At 44.9% G+C, this 19903-nt stretch overlaps 1 protein-coding gene across 2 annotated transcripts in view; it reads right to left on the bottom strand.

Moving 5' to 3' along the window:
• The window catches only part of WWP1 (WW domain containing E3 ubiquitin protein ligase 1), a 2181222-nt gene that overhangs the window by 159862 nt on the left and 2001457 nt on the right, over positions 1–19903 (bottom strand). For both annotated transcript variants that reach the window (XM_069621301.1, XM_069621302.1), the window contains exon 22: positions 9916–10012. In XM_069621301.1, the coding sequence (XP_069477402.1) occupies positions 9916–10012 (97 nt within the window). The remainder of the gene's footprint in view (positions 1–9915; positions 10013–19903) is intronic.

Here is a 19903-nt window from a genome sequence, read left to right as displayed (position 1 = left end):
CCGAAGGCCGGTAGATGTTGGGCCTTTTGAAACTTCATGACGATCTGCTGAATATGTTGAGCCCTCACCTCGGGTGGCGAGACTTTCCCTGAGGAAGCATCTAGGACAGCTCCAATTAATTGAAGCTTCTGAGAAGGTATCATGTGGGACTTCCTGAAATTGAGGGAGAAGCTCAGTTTGTGGCAAGAGTGGCAGGTGATGCTGAGATATTCCAGGACGTGTTCAGGAAAACGGGCTCAGATCAGCCAATCATCCAGGTAGGGGTAGATGTGAATCCCTCCCATGATCAGACTTGCTGTCACTACCGCCATCAACTTGGTGAAAACTCTCAGGGCAGAGGTGAGCCCAAATGGCTGAACCCAAAATTGAAAATGAGAACAGCCAAATGGCAAACCTCAGGTATTTCCTGTGCTTGTGATTAATGGGCACATGAAAGTAAGCATCCTGAAGGTCCAATGATATCATCCAATCCTGGAGCTGGAGGATCTCATGGACTATCTTGAACTTCCGAGGGGAACTTGCTCATGCAAGTCCAAGATGGGTCGCAGTCCTCCGTCCTTCTTAGGTATTAAGAAGTAAGGGGAGTACCATCCCTGGTTCCTCTCTGCTAAAGGCACTGGCTCTATATCACGCTACTTCACCAGGATGCAAATCACCTGCAAAAGGAACAGATCTGGATCTTTGAAGAACTGACTCCCTGGTGTACAATTGGTGGCATTTTTAGGAATGGAAGGCAGTAACCTTGGGCTACGGTTTTCATAGGGCCTATGCATCAGAAGTAATGCCCCAACATTCTTCTTGATAATGAGAAAGCCTGCCCCCCACTATGGTCCTGGGGACCAAGCACTACGACAGGATTTGGTATAGCAGTGTCGGTTGCTGGGGGCAAGGAGCATGCAGCTGCTTGGGTGTTCTTTCTACCTCGTCCACCTCAAGGAAATCTCCTCTGGCCCCTTTGTGTGCTCTGACCTCTTGTCCTTCAACTGATGAAAAGTAGTGAAGGGTACCGGCTCCTATAACCTTGAGAGCCATGTGGGCCTTTTGCAACTGTCACATTGTTGCACCCAGTGATTTTGCTGCTGTTTGAGGACTGAGGCTTTTCCAAGCTTTCCGCAGCCTTGGAGCCAAACAAATGGGAGCCGTCAAAAGGCATGTTTAACAACCTTGCTTGAACATCTGGTGCAAAACCAACTACATAGCTAGGCAAATCTACGGGAGACCGTACTGGCTGCCATCACTCGGCTGATACTGTTAGCTGAATCCAATCCAGGGATGTGTTCAGCAGCCATAGCCACCACTTCCCACAACGTGAAAGTAAATTTAGCCAATGCACATGTGGCATTGATGGATTTTAATGCCATACTGCAGGCTGAGAAAACTCTTATCTAAGATAATAAACACTGAATTGTCGCTATCAGGAGGCTGCTCTTGATGAAGAAATAAGCAGCAGACTGCACCACCAGACTTTTCAGAACTGATATTCTTATAGGAACTCCCGATCTACACATGAAGACCTGTATTTTCTAGTGAAATACTTAACCACAGGATTTGTATCAGGACTTTCTGAATTTGCCATGACTGTGCTCTTCAGAGCAGTATGGAAAGGTAGACCAGGGTCCTTAGGAATGCCCTTGTCGTGAATATCTGTGAGGTCATCCTGATCATAAAGGACAGCCGGTCTTTCCCAGCCCAGATACTAAACAACTTTGCCCATGACTGACCTATAGGAAGCATCTGCATGTGCAGAAGGCTCTGTGCTCACATATTCCACCCCTGGGGCGGTATCTAGCCCACTAGCATCTTTTAATGAGTCCACCAGATGCTGCATCCCGGACTCTTCAGAAATCAAGGAACATTGGGAGGTTCATATTCTAGGCCAAAAGGAGTGTCCTGATCAGGTACCTCCTCCTCCTCCTCAAAAATGGAAGCCCTCGACTTTAAAAAGTCTGTTCTTGCCAGAGGTTTGAAAACCTTTGATACCTCCTTCGATAAGTCGACGGTTTCGACGTGGAGGTTTTCGCACGAGTCCCATCAAAGGAGAGAAGGTGTGAGACTTAAGCTTTGACTTATCTCGTGACTTCAGGTCTCCGATGCTTCTCGAGTAAGGTCCTGAGGTTTCTTGCCTGGGCTCGAGGGCATGCAAGCAGCAACCTTAGTGGACTCCTTATCGTCTCTATGAGGCTTGAAAGGGTTAGAAGCATGCTCAAAGACCATCATCTGGAGGCGAAAGTCCTCCCATTCGGCTTTGGTATTTGGCAGGCGACTTGCCTGGAAAACTCAGTCATCTGCTGTCGGGCGAGGAGTCCCAAGATGAAGAGGATGAACAATGCTGTCTCTTCTTTGCTTTTTGTGGGAGGTCGAAGACAAAGAGTGGTGGGAACCACTTCTGTATTGAGAGCGCTTGGAGTGTTGAGCGCTTACGAAGAGGCCGAACATCCCTCAAATTGCTCTCATCTGACAACCTCCTCTCGGAGGGAGTGGTTAAAGGGGATTACGAAGGGGGCCTACCCAGGGTGAGTTTCCCCTTCCTCACCTTCAAGGCATTTCCAGTCATATACCGACAGGAACTACAGTCATCAAATTTGTGATCGGGGACTGGCCACCAGGGGCGCGCTGATGAACACCACCTCAGCATGAGTTCCAGCACCCATGGTCCCTGAGGTGACCTGAGCCCCCATCTCACGACCCCCCCCAACAGTTGAGAAGTGCTGAGGAGCTGTATGAGGGCCCCCCCTCACCTGGGAGCAAACGCGATCAAAATCGGACCGGTAGAAGTGGAGATATCACCGTGTGAACATCTATGCCCGAAGGCGGCCCAGCAGCGACAGTGAAACCGCGCCCTCGCGTTGCGGCAACCCGGCGGAAGACATCCTGTGCCCGCTAGTCGTGTGGGCGGCGCTTGGAAGACGAATCTCTCAGCGCCCGCTGAATGTGGATGGATGTGCCCCTCGGGTACGGAACGTAGTAATTAAGGAGAGTCCAGCCACTTTTGCGCACTTGTTCTTCAGGAACACCGTGCCGTCAGAATTCTGAGTGGAAACCCCCGTTTTTGCCAGCCATAGATTGTGGCCCTAACCCTAACATCAGGCTACAGTGTGAGGATCCGAGATAGTCGTTGGCACCCTGCCTTGCCACCTAGAATGACAGCCTTGTATCAGTGTATGAGCGCCCCCGGAACTTACTCGCCTGTGCCACACTGGAGAGGGTAAGGCCCCCGACTCAGGGGCGTGTGCCTCCTCTCACCCCGGACCCAATCCCCAATCGGTAAGCCCGAAAATCTACGACACTACACTACCATCGTGCCTTAGACCCCCGAACCCAGACGCTATTAGGCCCCACATCGAATACGCGCTCAGAGCGCCCTTGCGCTTGAGTCAATGGCCTTAAACTGGGGAAGAGGAACCGCGGCCTTGTGATACGCAGAACCCAACCCGGGGTAGGCCGGCACAGCCTCGGCGCTCACGCCTTGGTGCCCCTCGGCTCTTCGGAATCCTCACTGAAGACCACCCCGACATCACAAGCGAAGCAGTCGAGTTTGTCCTGTTCTAAGGACCCCACGGGACCCCGCAGAGGGTAAGACCCCCGATCCAGGGACGTGTGCCTCCTCTGACTGTGGGCCCATCTTATGAACGTGCGACATAGACTTTCCATATTCGCATACACCCCATTCTCTCCGACTGCTCGACACATCTCCACCATGTCACTGGAGGCCTCGGAGGCGGGAGCCGTGGCCACTAGGGGGGACATTGCGGCACTACTAAGTGAGATCAAAAGCATGGGCTCCAACCTTGGTGGCAAAATCGACAAGATCACCCAGAGAATGCACAGCTTCGAAGAAAGATTGGAGGGTGCTGAAAGCAATCAGATGTCGATCGATACACTTGAGATACAAATGGACATGAGGATACGGAACATTGAGAAAAAGGAAGAGGAGATGCGCCTTAAAATGGACAATTTAGAAAATAGGGAAAGAAGGAATAACCTTCGCTTTTTTGGAATCCCGGAACGTGAAGGGGAAACCGAAAAGGACCTCAAGGACACGATCCACGATATTATAAAAATTCTAACGGCCGATGACGAAATCGATGAGCCCAAAACTGAAAGAATACACCGAGCTGGTGGATCCCCCCCGGTGGTCCCCGCTCGGTCCTGGCCAAATTCCATAGATACCAGGACAGGACTAGGATCCTTGAGAAGGCCAGATCCGGAGGCCCACTCACGATGGGAGGGCTCAAATTACGATCTTTCAGGACCTATCTGCGCTTACGTTAGCGCTTAGACGCCTTTGCAGCCCCCTGAGAAAATGGCTCAAGGAACAGGGCACACATTACAGATGGGGCTACCCGTTCTCACTAACCTTTGAACTTGGAAGTAGGAAAATCATCCTTAGATCAGAGGATGACATAAAAGAATGCATCGCCGACCTTCTGAGTACAGGCCCGAAAGACAACGAAAATGGGGATAACGGATGAGGCGGAATGCAATGGGAACAGGGACCTAGGCGCAAAAGAGTAAAAGGATCCAGAAAATACCAGCCGACACAGTAGACTCTTTCCATTGAATAGGATATGCTGATTTGGGTGTTGACAGTAAACAGAGCTCTGCCTGGTAGGAAAGACATGTGATCCCTGACTCTCCCAGTTCGTAGGGGCGGGCCAGACTGGCGTGTGAATTCATATTGCAGCAAAATGTATGTTTGATTAAATTGCTTATAAAGTCTTGTATTAAGCTCACAGAAATGTGCAATTTGGGGGTCCAGAAATGGTAAAGGCCCTCACGATTTGAGACCAAACTCCAATTTGTGCGGTGTCCTAGGACCAAACCCCGCTAATTATTAATACTGCAGACACTGTGCTTATGCTAGAGACCTAGTAAATTACTGGAATATGTGTAGAAGGGGGGGGTGTACATTTGTGTAATTTTGGGTAAAGATTTAACATTGGTAAACCAACTAAAAACGAAAATAAGTTGCCATTTTTGAATGCAAGCCCCTAGGAAGATCAGAGTTGGGCCAGAATGTACCTTAAGTCATCTGCAATCTGTACATGTAATGTCAACCACTTGTGCGTTTGGGAAATATGTTTAGTTATGAGAATTAATTCTAAAGCAAAAGCAAAGGGGCGTTTCTTCAATAGATTGTAAATGGCAGCATCACCCTGACTTACAACTCAGATCCCCCAATCAAGGGAGAGAGGAGGAACTGGCCAATGATAAGTTGAGAGGGTTGGGCATGCAGAATGAGCCGACCCACCCACTTTCTAAACACATAAAAGAAGACTGTGCAGGACAGGTAGGGAGATTGACTTTCCACTTTCCTGCGGGACGCTTTGCCGGGAGACTCCAGACTTCAAATCCATCAATCTCCAGAGACCAGAACTGTGCAGTGCTGAGAGCTGACCCAGATCATTGTGCGCAGAACCAGTACCAAGTGGCGAGAGAACCGCAGCCAATCCTGACCCGATCCGTGACGAAGTCGCATTCCTGTCCAAAATATAGTTTGAGTACTCAGCCAGAACTGTGCAAAACCAATCTCTTAATTTAAAATAATCTAATTCAAACTATTTTAACCTATCTAGAACTACATCGTAGAATTGTGTGTCCTTCTGTGACAAGCTCTAAACCGACTTGCTACTCCTTATAGTTCCTTCGTAATTGCGCTCGATGCACGCGACTAAATTGCCGCGATTTGCGATTTGGCTCAAGTTTCTTCACGTGTCAAAATAGCAGCTTCTTGCTTTCCTTTGCTGAAATTCGTTTGCAACCTGACAATCATTCATAGAGCATTGCTAAAGTGATCCTTAACTAATTTAAAGTAGCTACCACCCACCCTGAATCTCTTATAGGGAATTAAAATCATTTTAGCATATTTTTCCCTTCTTTGCATACCACCTTTAAAGTACTTTGCCTGTGTTTAAAATCATCCCTGTTTCTCTAAGCTTGCTAGGGGGGGAAACTGAATTCGTATTGTACTGTGATTGTATTCCTGAAGACTGTGTGTGTTACTTCCACCTCCTTACATTGCATAGAGGGGGGGGTGAATTGCCAAAAGGGGAAAAGTGATTATATTATGTTTTGCTGAAATCATATCAAGTTTATTCCTGTGTTGCTTCTTTTCCACCTTGCATTTCATTGTTCCATATAAAGCATTCTCAGCTACCTTATCCTCTATACTACTCCTAAGTAATTAAACCAGTGTGCTAGTATAACATCATCCATTGTTGATCACTCACTGTCATATTCTTAAGTGTGATATCAATTATTAATTTATTATAAAAGTGCGATATATATATATTGTTTAATTTTCAAATAAACCTTTTCAATTTGCAAAACAAACCTACTTCTTGGCTCAGTGGGGTCAGGGGGATTCTAAGAGAGGGGCGTTACATCCGCCAGATTATAACTTGTCATAAAAATATATAAATAAGGGCTTCCCTTGGGCATCCCAGACAAGGCACTGACTTAGTGGGATTGCTTGATTGGAGTCATTTAACAACGCTTGCCAAACAACTAGCCCCCTTCCTCTCGGTTCTATTTATTGAAATATTAGAGACAGGGCAGGCCCCGGACTCCTTTAAAAAAGCCTTGATAACAGTGATTCCCAAACAGGGTAGGGACCCCAAAAGCTGCAGATCTTATCGCCCTATTTCCCTTCTCAACCTTGACGCCAAAATTTACTCCAGGGTATTGGCAGCTAGATTACAAACGCTAGTGCCCCGCCTGGTCCACTCAGATCAAGTTGGGTTCATACTCGGGAGACAGGGAGCTGACTCCATGCGCAAAACATTGCACCTCATTCATGTGGCCCGCGACCTCCCTGGGGACCCCGTCCTGCTATCAATTGATGCCGGAAAGGCCTTTGACAGAGTCGAGTGGGATTTTCTGGGAGCAGTTCTGCAGAAGGTTGGAATAGGCCCCAAAACTAGGAGGGGCATACAGGCAATAATACATCTCCTACAGCATCGATATCCATAAATGGTGAATATTCCCGTTGGTTTGAATTACAACGAGGGACTAGACAGGATGTCCCGTCTCCGCGATCCTCTTCGCCCTTTCATTAGAACCCCTAGCACAAAGGATAAGATCCGACCCTGCGATAGAAGGGATACGACTAGGCCCGGTGGAATATAAAATAGCGCTATATGCAGATGACATTCTCTTACATATGACCAATCCCGCAGAGTCAATTCCCCAAGTCCTTAGGCTAATGGACGAGTATGGCCAATTCTCCGGCTTTAGAGTAAACAAGGCAAAATCCATTCTATTCCCCCTTCAGGGAACTAGGACAGAAAATGATCCTAAGTTTATTCCAGTAGGCCTTAAGCTGGAACACCTGACACTACAATACCTGGGCATACAGATTACTAGGAACCTGAATGACTTATTCGAAGCTAACTTCCCTCCACTCCTCCAGCGGTTTGCTGCGGACCTTAAGAAATGGGGTAAACTTACGATCTCTTGGCTTGGCCGTATCAATGCGGTTAAGATGACATGCCTCCCACGCTTCCTGTACCCATTCCAAATGCTGCCAATCGAAATACCCAAAGCGTTCTTCAGTGAAGCTAAAAAGATCTTGATTAGATTTATATGGCAGGGTAAGAAACCTAGAATTGCATACACCACATTGAAACTCCCCAAGGACAGAGGAGGGGTTGGGCTCCCGGACTTGAGATCATATTACATTGCCTCCCAATTACGAGTCATGATTCCCCACCTCCGAGAACACAATGACCTTCAATGGGTCCAAATGGACAACCATTACTTTGCACCGGCCACAGTATCAGAATGGCTATGGACCCCGCACAAAAGGGTACTACGGAAAATCAAGGGCCACCCTATACTGAGCACGATCTGGAGTGTATGGCGTGCAAATCGGGAGATGCGTGGGATCACCACCTGGTCATCCCCGCTCAGCCATCTATGGTCTCCTGGCATGAACGATCGCATACCAGAGGTGGGCAGATACCAATCCTGGTACGAGGCTGGCTTAGAGAGAGTGGGCCAGCTCCAGAGGAAGGACTCCTATATCACTCTTCCGGAACTGACGGAAGCATTGGGCATAGGCACACTATCCACATTTCAGTACATCCAAATGAAAGTGGTCCTGACGAAGGCAGAATGGAAGGACAACCTGAGCAGAGAATTGACCCCATTCGAGAAAATATTGGACTCTAGAGTGGAGAGGAAAGGTCTCATATCAATAATGTAACAGGAACTAATAGCAGCGGGAGACGGCTCCACGGAGCCTCTGAGGTCTAGGTGGGAAAAGGACTTTGGGGAAGAAATAGACCCTGAGCAATGGAACCTAATGTGCAGGGCCGCCTCTAGAACATCGCTATTGTGCCAGTACAAATTGCATGCCATCAAACTCCTGCATAGGTGGCAATACGACCCCCTCAGACTATCCAAAATGTCTCAGTCAATGAGCCCGACATGCTGGAGGAAATGTGGTCAAACGGCTAATTACTGGCATATGTGTTGGGGTTGCCCGCGCATCAAAGTATTCTGGAACGAAGTACTGGGGTGGATCAAGGAAATTGATGGTATTCAGAGAGATGCTGACCCCTATCTGGTGCTCTTTGCCTTAGAACGAGACGCGGACGAGTGGAACAGAGTGAAAGGCCTGACCACCTATCTACTCCTGGCCGCCAGGGCCCTCCTGGTGATCAAATGGAAATCCGGTACAGTCCTTAGGAAGAGTGAATGGATTGCCCTAGCCACCAACATCTATCTGATGGAAACCATAACGGCCGCTCTGCACGGAAGGGCAGCACAATGTGAAACCCTATGGATGGACTTTAAAAGTCAACACCTAACGCCAGATAATGAGTCCCTATCAGACGAACCGGAGGAGACCTAATGGAAATCCAATGCTCAGGTAGCAATGACTGAGGAAAAAAAAAAAAAAAAAAAAAAGGGAAAATCTCTTGATACAAGCGAGCACTGTGTGGTCAGACACTGGAGTCAGAAACATTGCCCTATCAACATTTCAGTGCTCCAATTGCAAAAAATGAACTGGTGCCAACTAAAGTAAGGGGTGCAGGGGGGAAAGGGGAGTTGTTTTTTTTATTTTTATTTTTGAGTATCAGGAAATGCACCTTCATTGAGAACTGAGATAACTGTATGACACTGTGAGCTGACATTAAGCTTTTTTTTTTGTTCTTCTGTAACTAATTGTGTCAACCAGTGCATTATTTTGTATGTATCTTGATGTTTCTTTATTGTTCCTTCTTGTTTCTTTTCTTTGCTGTATATGATAAAACCAATAAAACCAAATTTCGACACACAATCAGCACACCTTTTGAAGCTGGTTTTAGGAGTCAACATTTGTGAAGAAAAACTACTACTATGCAGTAGAAATGAACTTTCCAAAGCATGCTGTGCATGCGGAAAAACAGAAGTGAGGCAACAGGCGTAGTGAGTGCTATATATACCATATATGCCAGCGTCTACTTCATACTCGAGAGCAGATGGAGGCCGCCGAGGGATATGAGATCGACGACACATAGTGCCCTCTGCTGTGAAATGTTTGTCCAAAGCAGCTGATGCTCGATGGAAATATATCAAACATGTGGAATACGTGGGAGGACAATCCATTCGAAGTAGGTTTTCTGGCAAACCTATTGCACATGGGAGTGCAGTGGAAGGTGTTTCTCAGAGTCAACATAAAAGCCCCTGCAAAGCCTGAAAAAAGGAATCTAGGACTTCCTGTTTGGCATTAGGCACTATTATGACAGTGAGTGTACAAACAATCCCAGTGACAACACGAACAGGCAAGACCAAGGCAGTCTTCAGCTCTACACATTAGAAGAGTAAAGGAAGAGAGCTGATCACTTTCATCTGGGTTCGATGTTAATTGTTAAACATTTATTTCAGTACAATTGTTAAAAATAGATCTTTGCCCTTTTTCAGTCTTACCCATCAGCTCAGCAAAACCTCCCAATGGTAGTCGGCAGGTACCAGTGACAAACTGCATTAACCGTAATCGAACTTCATTGTCCATCTCTTTAACAAACTATTGAAAAATAAAGCATAAGGGAGAATTACATTGATATAGAAAGAAGAATGTACTTTTCGGTTTGTACTCTAGCAATATTTCCTTCATGCATTGTATTCAATCACGCTAATTTTTTTATTTATTTTTATTTTTATTTGTAACAATTAGTTTGCATTTCAAACTTCAATTACAATCAAGAAAACCAAGATAGTTCACATGAATCATAAATACTCAGTATTGTTGTTTCCAGTATAATTATTTCCAACGCAACACAGCATCCAGTGTATTGATTTCAAGAAGTTGGTTATCATACAACACTGGTATTTGCTGAAATGAGGAACACATCGTTCAGGTTGTGCTCTAGAAAGTCACATACTGCACATGTAAGTGGTACATTATTACTCGATAGAATCCTGTACCACCACCCTTCAGTGTCGCCATCAACAGGCGCGTAGCTCCCAAGATAACTAGTTCGCGAATGCGTAAGTTGTGGGCATTTCGTGATCAGATGTTTCAATGATTCTGTCAAAAGTTCACAAAACCTACACAAATTATTGGAGACGTGTGTGTCGCGTCTAAACCATAAGATCTCCTTGGTTTTAAGTGCATTCAATCGAACTCTCAAGAATTGATTTCGATGTTTCCGTGATGGAAATTTTCGCAGATATTTTGGTAATCCATCTAAGCTGGTGACTGCTAGTCCTAGATCAATTGAGGTTTTCAGAACATTTCTTCGTTCCAAATTTCGGATCCAGTTCCATTCTCTCAGTTTTTTTTTGGCAATTTGCGGTGTTGCTAGTAGTGTTTCCCAATTTATGTCTGCGTATTCAAGTATCCGTTTTAATCTGGTTATCCATTCTAACAGAATGCCATGATATGAATTAGAGGGGTCTAAGGATAAGATTTGATAGGCGGGAACCGGATCTTCTAGTGACATCTTCCGTAGCATAGCCAAAGATTTCCATACAACAATATTGTGCATGGAATCAATTCCCAGCTCGTGTCTTATGGAGATCGTCGATACACTCGTTGGCAGTTTGAAAATACGTCTCCGAAACGTTCCCTCCAGGGAAGACCACATTTTGTAACTTAAATTCCAGGCAGCCTCAGCTCCAAATGTGATCGATGGAATCACTTTTTGGGAGTAAAAGGTTAATACAGGGTTCAGTGTAAATTTCCCGTATTCTGCGTGTAACTTTGCCCCTTGCAGTGAAAAAGTTATCATGCGTTGTTTTAAGTCTTCCATCCATTCGACTTCTTTAATTGAGGTGTTAAATTGGATGTCTAGATAGCGGACCACTGAAACGTGTTTTATCTGCACGTCTGCGAGTTTCCATCTAAATTTTATGATTAGTCTTTTGGATGAGTCACCGATCGCCACAATCTTAGACTTCTCTACATTAATTTCTAGATTGTTGTCTATTAGGTAGCTATTGAGAGCTACTAACAGTCTTTGAAGGCCAATGGGGGTTGAGTCTATTAGAACAATGTCATCAGCATAGATGGTCCAACTGATCGTTTATTTTTGGTGGAAAACATTGCACCGATGGAAAGGCTTCAGAGACATCAGATATGAATAGTTTAAAGAGGAGGGCCGCCAAGGGGCACCCCTGCTTGACTCCCTTGTTAGTTATTATCTCCTCAGAAAGGTCCCCTACCTCATTTATTCGTACTTTGATAGAAGTGTCTTTATGAAGAGCCATTATTGGTTGCAATAATTCTGGTGGACAGGACCATTTCTTTAATTTTGTCCATAATTTATGTCGATTTAATGAGTCGAATGCTTGTTTCATATCTATAAATGCAATAAACAGGTTTTTACCATTTTTCAGGGCTTCTAGTTTGAGCACGTTTAGTATCGTCAGATTTAATTCTGTGCCAACACCCTTGGTGAAACCAGTTTGACGTATATCAAAGTGACCAGAGGCTGAGGCCCATTTCGAAAGCTTCTGCTGTAGGAAGGTTGCAAAAATCTTGCCCGCAATGTCCAAGAGGGCAATGGGGCGATAGTTTGCCGGGTCGTCCCGATTTCCCTTTTTGAATAATGGGAACTATGATGGCAGAGTTCCACGAGTGAGGCAAGGTCTTCGTCGTGGCTATCACTCGAAACAAATGTAGGATAAATGTTGCCCAAAGCTCTTTGTTTTCTTTTAACATCACATTTGTGAGGCCATCTGGCCCAGCAGCTCTTGAATTTTTTAGGTGTTTAATAGCTGTTATGATGTCTTCTTTTGATTCGTTTGTGTCCCAAAATTGATCAGCTGGTGGAATATCATCGACCTTGGTATTTTCCTTGATTGTAAAAACCTTTTCAAAGTGTTGTGGCCAGATTACTTTTGATATACTGTGATGCATTTTAGCATTCTGAAATACATCTTTGTTGTTTATGATGCTCCATAATTCCTTAGTTTTGTGACAGTTAATCATCCTTAGAATTTTCTCACCTCGCTCTTGGTCTCTCATAATTGCGAAGCATTTCAACCAATTATGGTACTTCATTTTGCGTTGTTTCATTAGCGCAAGCTTGTTGAAATCTGGTCCTTTTTTCAATTTTCGAAGATCTTGGTGTAATTGTCTTCTTTTGAGCTACTAAAGCACTAAATTCATATTTCTTTATATAGTTGCAATTGGTTCCATGATTGTACTTGGTTTGGAACTGTGCCAGCAGTGCCGTATAATTTAATTTGTCCTTCGCAGCAACAGTTTTTGAAGACATGTTTTCAGTTAGACTCTCAATTTGTCGACTATTTATTTTGAGTCTGTTGCCTCTTTGATTTACTTCCATCGACTGAGTAAATTTACTCATCGCTGTTTTTGATAGCGCTTTCCAAGTTAATTGTAGCGGATTATGGTCGCTGAGTGTCGAATCCAAGATCTTCAGATGTTTGATATCATGACACATCGTTTTAGAGGCCCAGATGTAATCAATTATTTTTTTGCACCCGTCCCGGTGCCACGTGTGATTTGGAGGAATGTCTCCTCTTGTTTGACTATTCAACATCATACAGTTTCTGGTGATCAGTGCTTGTTGGAATTGGTAGCCTCTACCAGTTACATTGGTTTGGTGTTTATGCTTTGTGAGGATCTTGCCATCTTCGAACCAGGAGAAATTTAAGTCTCTACATAGGATCACATTTAAATCGATGTAGCTTTCCATGCTATCATCAATGATTTTTGTTATTGACTGTATGAATCGACGAGAAGAGATCATCGTTGTATTCCAATATGTATTGAGTAGGAGCAGGTGATTTGATTTTGCACCAGCGCCCAGTTTGTTTTGCAGTATTGTTCCTTGAACAAATAAATTTGGGGAGAAAGACTGCAAAATCTCCCAACCATTTGCATTGTTTATCATGGTCAGCAGACCTGAGAAAGGGCGACCGAGTTGATTTTTCCCTGCGGTATTAAGCAACATAGAGTATCCATCTCTTAATGGTACCTCCCGCAGCCACGTCTCCTGTAAACAGACAGCAAAATTGTTTTCCAGGGAGATCTCAAAGTTCTGAAACAAATGTCGGAAGCCTCTGGTATTCCATGATATTAATACATTTGTGTCATCTCTAATGGTTTCCAATAGCTAGGTTCTTTGGGTTTTGTTTTGTGAAATGTAATTTGAAGAAGCTTTTTGTCTAGAAGGTTGTGAGTGTCTTTCATTTTCTGCTCTTTCATTTACGTTGAATCGTTTCCTGAGAGCTTCTCGTCTTTGTTCATGTGTAGACTCGCGATCTTCAGTAGGTCTTTTTTCAGGACAGTTTTTAGTTTTTTTGGTCTCTAAAGTTAGATCAAAGCCATACAACATCAGTTCATCTTTGGCGGAGATTAGTGTATTTTCTACAGCTTGAGAGTTGATGTGTAAATAGACTTTGTCTAATGAGTCTTCATCGATGTATTCGACGATTGCAATGTCATTTGAGTTTATCGTTCTTAGTGTGGGGAAATTATGTAGAAGACATCACATTTTTGCGATTTAAATTTACCTCATTGTCATCAGAAAAGATGTTCTCAAGCCTGACCTTCCAATGATTATGATGTTTGGTCTGCGGTGCATTCGATGGTTCTTTTAATTTAGTTAGATTTTGTTTTCGCCACTGTGCAGCCGTCATCTTTGGATTTAGCGTTGTCGTGCTAGCCTTTGTGTTTCGGTCAGATACCCTTTTATTCTTCTCGTTTTGACTTGAGTCGGGACCAGAAGAGCGACTTTGAGTAGAGCGCGTCGCTTTTACATTTGGAAATTGATCTTTTTTTGTTTTATATTGCTGTGATTTTTTCGCAGCTGGACAAAGGCTCATCACGCTAGGGTGTGAGTTGTCTAGATCTTGTGTGGGCGACGTTGTTTCATCGGATTCAACTGAATATGTTGAGAGGTCACATAGGTCGGTAAGTCATTTCTATCTGCCCCCGATCCGGATTCCAAACTTCTTCTTTTGTTTGGATTCGGTTTTTCCACCACCGTTGGATTAGCAATTGCGCTTGACACTGATTTAGCTGATGTCACTGACGCAATGCTGTCCAATTGAGTGTTTTGTGGACAGCGAGAAAAGAGACTAAGCTTTTGAGTGATGGAAAGATTTCTTACAAACTGTTTAGTTTTAGATCGGTTTTTGCTCACATTAAATTTTCTCTTTCTTAGATTCTGTTTGGAAAGCGATACTTTTGTTACCTTTTCACAAGGTTTTGATTGTTGTGAAAATTCAAGCATCTTTGCAGGCCCCATGAAAATTCCAAAAGTGTTGAGCTTCCCTATTATGGGAACTACACCATCGGTGTTTTGCTGTTCGACCAGTGGGACTGCACTGGGTAGGTTATTAGTTGGTGCTGAGTTGCAATTAGGTACTTGATTTGCGGACGCAGTTGCGCCTTCGTCATGGTCTTGAACAGAGACAGCGGCCGTTGGGTCAAGTATTGTGGAGGGCACTCTATCTATCTCACTAGTTTGGGAGGGGCCGTCGTTATTTTGGACGATACTTTTCCTAGTTTTAGTCTTTCCACGGGGTGCCAAAATGTTTTGTGTTAGGTTTGTTATTGGGTTTTCACTTCCACATCTTGCTTTCTGTGAGTGTCTTCTGTCTTGATCATTTCCGACGGCCACGGATCTCGCTGCATCGGCATGTCGGACCCATTTCAGTGTTTCTAAGATCGCTTCCATTAGATCAGTTTTGTCAGTATGGTCTCTCATGGCAAGGTCGCCTAGCCGGTTTTGCCATTGGAAGGAAATCTCGGCTTCGCGATCGACTCTTGCCATAAGGTAAGCATTGGTTTCTTGGAGAGTCGCGACTTTGGTTACCAGATTTTGCAGCAATACGTTTTGATCTTTTGATGTTTCACTTAGGGTTTCATATAGCTTAGTAAATGGTATCAAAGCTAATGATGTAACTGCTAGTACGTTGTTGTGGATCTGTATACCGGCTGCCACTGATAGATTCTCTTTATTAACTGTGTCTGAATTTATGTCTTGACTGGACGGCTCTTCTAGTTGGCTTGCTCTACTTTCGTTTGTAGCATGCTGGTAAGTTGCTGTTTTATTTCGTTGATGATGAAGAGTACTAGAATGATCCCTTACTGATTTTGAGTTGATATTTGCTATCATGTCTGACTGAAGATGGACTTCTTTTTGGAAGGGTGTACTAGTGCGAGCTTTAAAGGTGTCGTTCCTTGACTGCTGCAGTCTATTAGCAAGGTTAGAAGGTATTTTTTCTTTTGCAGTCATACTAGATGAGGCATTTGTAAAGCTGTTGATCAGTTTCTCTTTCACCATTTGATAGTCTGCTGTGAGACGTTCTGTGAGCCGTGCTTCTCGCCCTGCCAGGTCAACTCGAAGGCTATTCTTCTGAGCTTGAGTCCACAAAAAGTGATGGGATACTGGGTTGTGTGAGAGGCGACTCGACTCTGCCATGGTGGCATTAGGAACAGCCTTAGAGACAGCCACCGCACTTCTAGTTGCGGCTACCGCTGTAATTGCTTCATCATTTGCAGGTAGAGCCATTTCATTGCAATTGGCGTTTCGGGCAGCTTCATTTTGTGGCATGCGAGAAGTTTCCGGTCGCCCTCTGCCCATTTCTACTACTGGCATCTGCATTTCCATAGATGGATTTAAGTTAGGGCACTCAATGGACAGCCTGGAAATTGTATTGTCAGTAGTTAGTGGCGGAACAAATGTAAAGTTTGTGTGGTCGCCTATTCCATTTGGTAATTTTAATGCCAGAAGTTCGATGTCAGTGACATCAAAGGGGGATTGGAAAGAGGCAGTGTCAATTTCCACCATTTCACTTACTTCCAGCGTCTGAGCTGATTTATTTTCATTGACCGTGTGCACGTCGATTGGTAGAGGCAACAGATTTTGTTCTGCCTCTTTTCGAAGATCGTTCACAGCATTTATAGAGGCCTCTGCTCTCCCATTTAGTGCTAGCAAGCGTTCATTATCCAGCGCAGTTGCAGCTTTGGAGTCGGGTCCATCGTGTTTGATTAGAGCCGTACCCATTGGCTCTTTGCACGCTGCCTTTATCAAGGCTGGATTTACTGTGTTAGGCAAGCACTTTTCGGTCGGGTGGTTAGCTGTCTCAACAGCTGGTAAGGCATTGGGAGCTGTGTTGTCTTCGCCGTCTGTATCGGCTGTCCTCATTTTTAACGAGCTGTCGGCTTTTCGAGCCGGGGCATGAAAAGGAGAAGGAAAGGACGGGAGGGAAAGGGAACAGTGGGTAGGAGTTATGGAAGAAGGGGGGGAAGAGGAGGGAGAGAGGGAGGACGGCGGAGAGGAGGGAAGGGAAGGCAGCAGCTCGATTTGTGCCTTTGTTACTGGCGCCGCCGTGGGCTCAATGTTTACAGACAATTCCCCAAGGCTACGAGCGCTCAACGTTCTTAAACAAGTTTGTGGTCTCGTGTCAATTATCATTACCATGTTGGTTCTTACCAGAGGACGGCAACTAGACATGTTTTTCTTCCGCTTCTTCAACTTCTGCAGCGGTGCGCGGCTGTGTACGGCGGACTGGAGGCAGACTGGACTCTGCACCGGACTCCGCGCCGCGCTCTGGGGAGATTTTTGAAGTGGAAGTCAGTCGCAATAGAAACAGGACTGACCACGTAGTGCAGCTCCTCACACCACAGGTAACAACAGAGAACAGGAGGCAGACTGGACTCTGCACCGGACTCCACGCTAATCAGGGGTACTTACTGCTCTAGCTTTTTAGCAGTAGGAGAGTAGCCAATTACATTAACAAATTACTTACCTTTGGATAAGTTCTTTCTGATGGTTTAGTCCTTCCTTCCACAGATTCCTCATCTTAGAAATAGTGTCCATGGCCATGTCAGGCTTCGGAACATTTATCAGGCAGCAGGGTGCACACTGTGGCAATGTCTGCTCTATATTGTTGGCACCCATTACTCTGGATGTAATGCCATATGCAGTACCATACTGAAGCTGGATGCGTTTCATGACATCATGTGGGCCCATTTTTCCACCCACTAAGAGATTGAGTAACAGCAGGACGGCAAGAGGATGCAATCATTCAATATGGGACGGGATTAGATATGGAGGGTGATGAGCAATCTGTGGGAGGAACGCCCAATGCATTGGAAATTAGTTAACTCACTGTAATGTTCTTTCAGATGGATGTTCCTCCCACAGATATTTCATTTTTGATAATCCCATCTTCTGAAGCTTTTCTGACACCAGGGGCAGAAGCGCAGCTTTCCAGGCAGTAAAGGTTGGCGAATGCGTGCAGCAAGGCCAATGTAGCTGCATGGCAAATGCCCAGAACAGTGACTCCTCTCCTCAAGGCTGAGGTGGGAGCCACCTTTCTGGTAGAACAAGCCCAGAGACCCTCAAGCACACTCCTACCCGCTAGATCATAGCATTTCGAAATGCAGAGAGTGAATCATTGTGACGGGATCTGTTTTGTCACTGTCCTGCCAGCATGGGCACCTGAATAACCTACAAAAAGCTGGTAATCATTTCAAGCCTCATTCGAGAGACGCAGAATTTAAGGACCTGTACTTGGGTCATCCATTGGAATCGTTCCTCTGCTTTGTGAAGATCGGTTGAGGAAAAAACAGGAAAATTGATCTTTTGAGAGTGAAGAGAAACAGTTCTCATTCTCAACATCACCTTTTCTTTGGAGCAAACCAAATAGGGAGGTTTAACAGACAATGCCTCGACTTGCGCTCACTCACCAGTCTAGTGAAAGTGATATCTGTCAGGATGATCACCTTAAGGGTGAGCATTGTAATAGAAAAGAAAGTAGTGGCTCAAAGGAAGCATTCATAAGAAATGCTAACACTTAAGTCCCACTCAGGAAGCACAAATTGGCATCACTGAAGGATATAGGTAAAAGTTTCAAATGCACAGGATGGAATGACCAAAGGGTCGAATCAAAAAGACCAAAAACCAAAGGGTCGATTTTTTTTTTGGGTAAACCCCCTTTTTTGTGGTAAAAACCACTTTTTTTTCCAGAACGGAAATTCCAAAAAATATATATTTAAATAAAAAAAACCCTTTTGTTTTAGGTCAAATTGAGTCGACCCTTTGGCATTCGATCCTTTTGTATTTGCTACTTTAACTGGACACCGTCACTGAAAACAATTGCACAATCCCTGTAAAAATTGCATAACTGTGACTAATGAGCCCTACTCAGGGGACCTTTTAAAAATGAAGAGAGCGGCTAGGTACGCCTTCACAGTGCTAGTCTGTAGGCCTGTCTAGCCAAATGCAGCAGAAATTCCAAGACAAAGGATAGAGCACAAGGTATAGGGGGACCTGCAAGCTGACAGGAGCACATCCAGGACAAGCCCCATTCCTTGCATTTGTAGTGGAATTCCAATGGATTGGTGAACAATTTATGATTAAAAGTAATAAGAACAAAACCAACAGCAGCACAACACTTGGCGCAAGCGAGAAAACCCTCCCTCTGTGCACAGCTCTCTTATACCCAAAATAACACATGCATTTCAATGGAAGGGGTGGTCCAGATAGGGCAAGGAATCATTGAAACAAAGTTGCCAGCAGGGCACAAAGCCCCACTATTCAAGCCTTTGATACCAGCTGCGTTCTTTCATGTTAGTAGCTGCAATGAGGGAGGGCAGCATATCGTAATCCAATTAGTGAAGGTGAATATACTGAAAGATTCATACACACTCTGAGGCAGGTGAGAGCCCTTGTAATATGACTTCCGTCTACTAATGCCGCTTTTCCCAAGCAAGCAGGAGCCTAAACAAAATTACATATGCCAAAAGGGAAACGCGTCAGAAATGAGAGATGTGCAGGCAAGCATTCCCACACGGTAGGCGAAGAGCCATCATTGCAAAGACATGCGTTGTAAAATCTAAAGCCTTGCACAAGCAAGGGACAGTTGTTTAAAAATGAAGTCTGCAGTATCGGTTCAAAATTTCTCTCTCTCAACAGCGACAAGACAGAAGTCGCATTCTTTCCCTCCAACTCTCTTCCCCCTCCCTCTCCTCCCCCTTTCATTCACTTTCCTCAATCCAACCTTCCTATCTCTCTTCAAGCTCGTAATTTAGGTGTTCTCTTTGACCCCTCTCTCTCCTTCTCCCAGCACATCTCCCTCACTTCTCGCACCTGTCGCTTCCACCTCTACAATATTTGCAAAATTCGTCCCTCTCTCTCTTTCCACGCTACCAAACTATTAATCTCCTCCCTCATCTTCTCCCGCCTCTTCTACTGTTCTCCTTACTCTTTGGACTTCCTGCTTCTCACCTTCCCCCTCTTAAATCTATCTACCACTCTGTTCGCATCCTCTGTCTCCTTACCTCCCGTGACTCTATCTCCACCTCTCTCTCCTACCTTGGCTGGCTTCCTTTTCACTCTCAACTTAAATTTCAAATCCTCTGCTTTGTCTTCAAATCTCTCCATGGTCTTGCACCACCTTATCTCTCCCCCCTTCTCTCCTTCTACCCCCC

Source organism: Ambystoma mexicanum, chromosome 5q (genome assembly GCF_040938575.1).
Source record: "Ambystoma mexicanum isolate Mex_15411 chromosome 5q, UKY_AmexF1_1, whole genome shotgun sequence".
NCBI lineage: Eukaryota > Metazoa > Chordata > Amphibia > Caudata > Ambystomatidae > Ambystoma > Ambystoma mexicanum.
The sequence above is the reverse complement of the archived record's forward strand: the minus strand, read 5'-3'. Positions and strand labels throughout refer to the sequence as shown.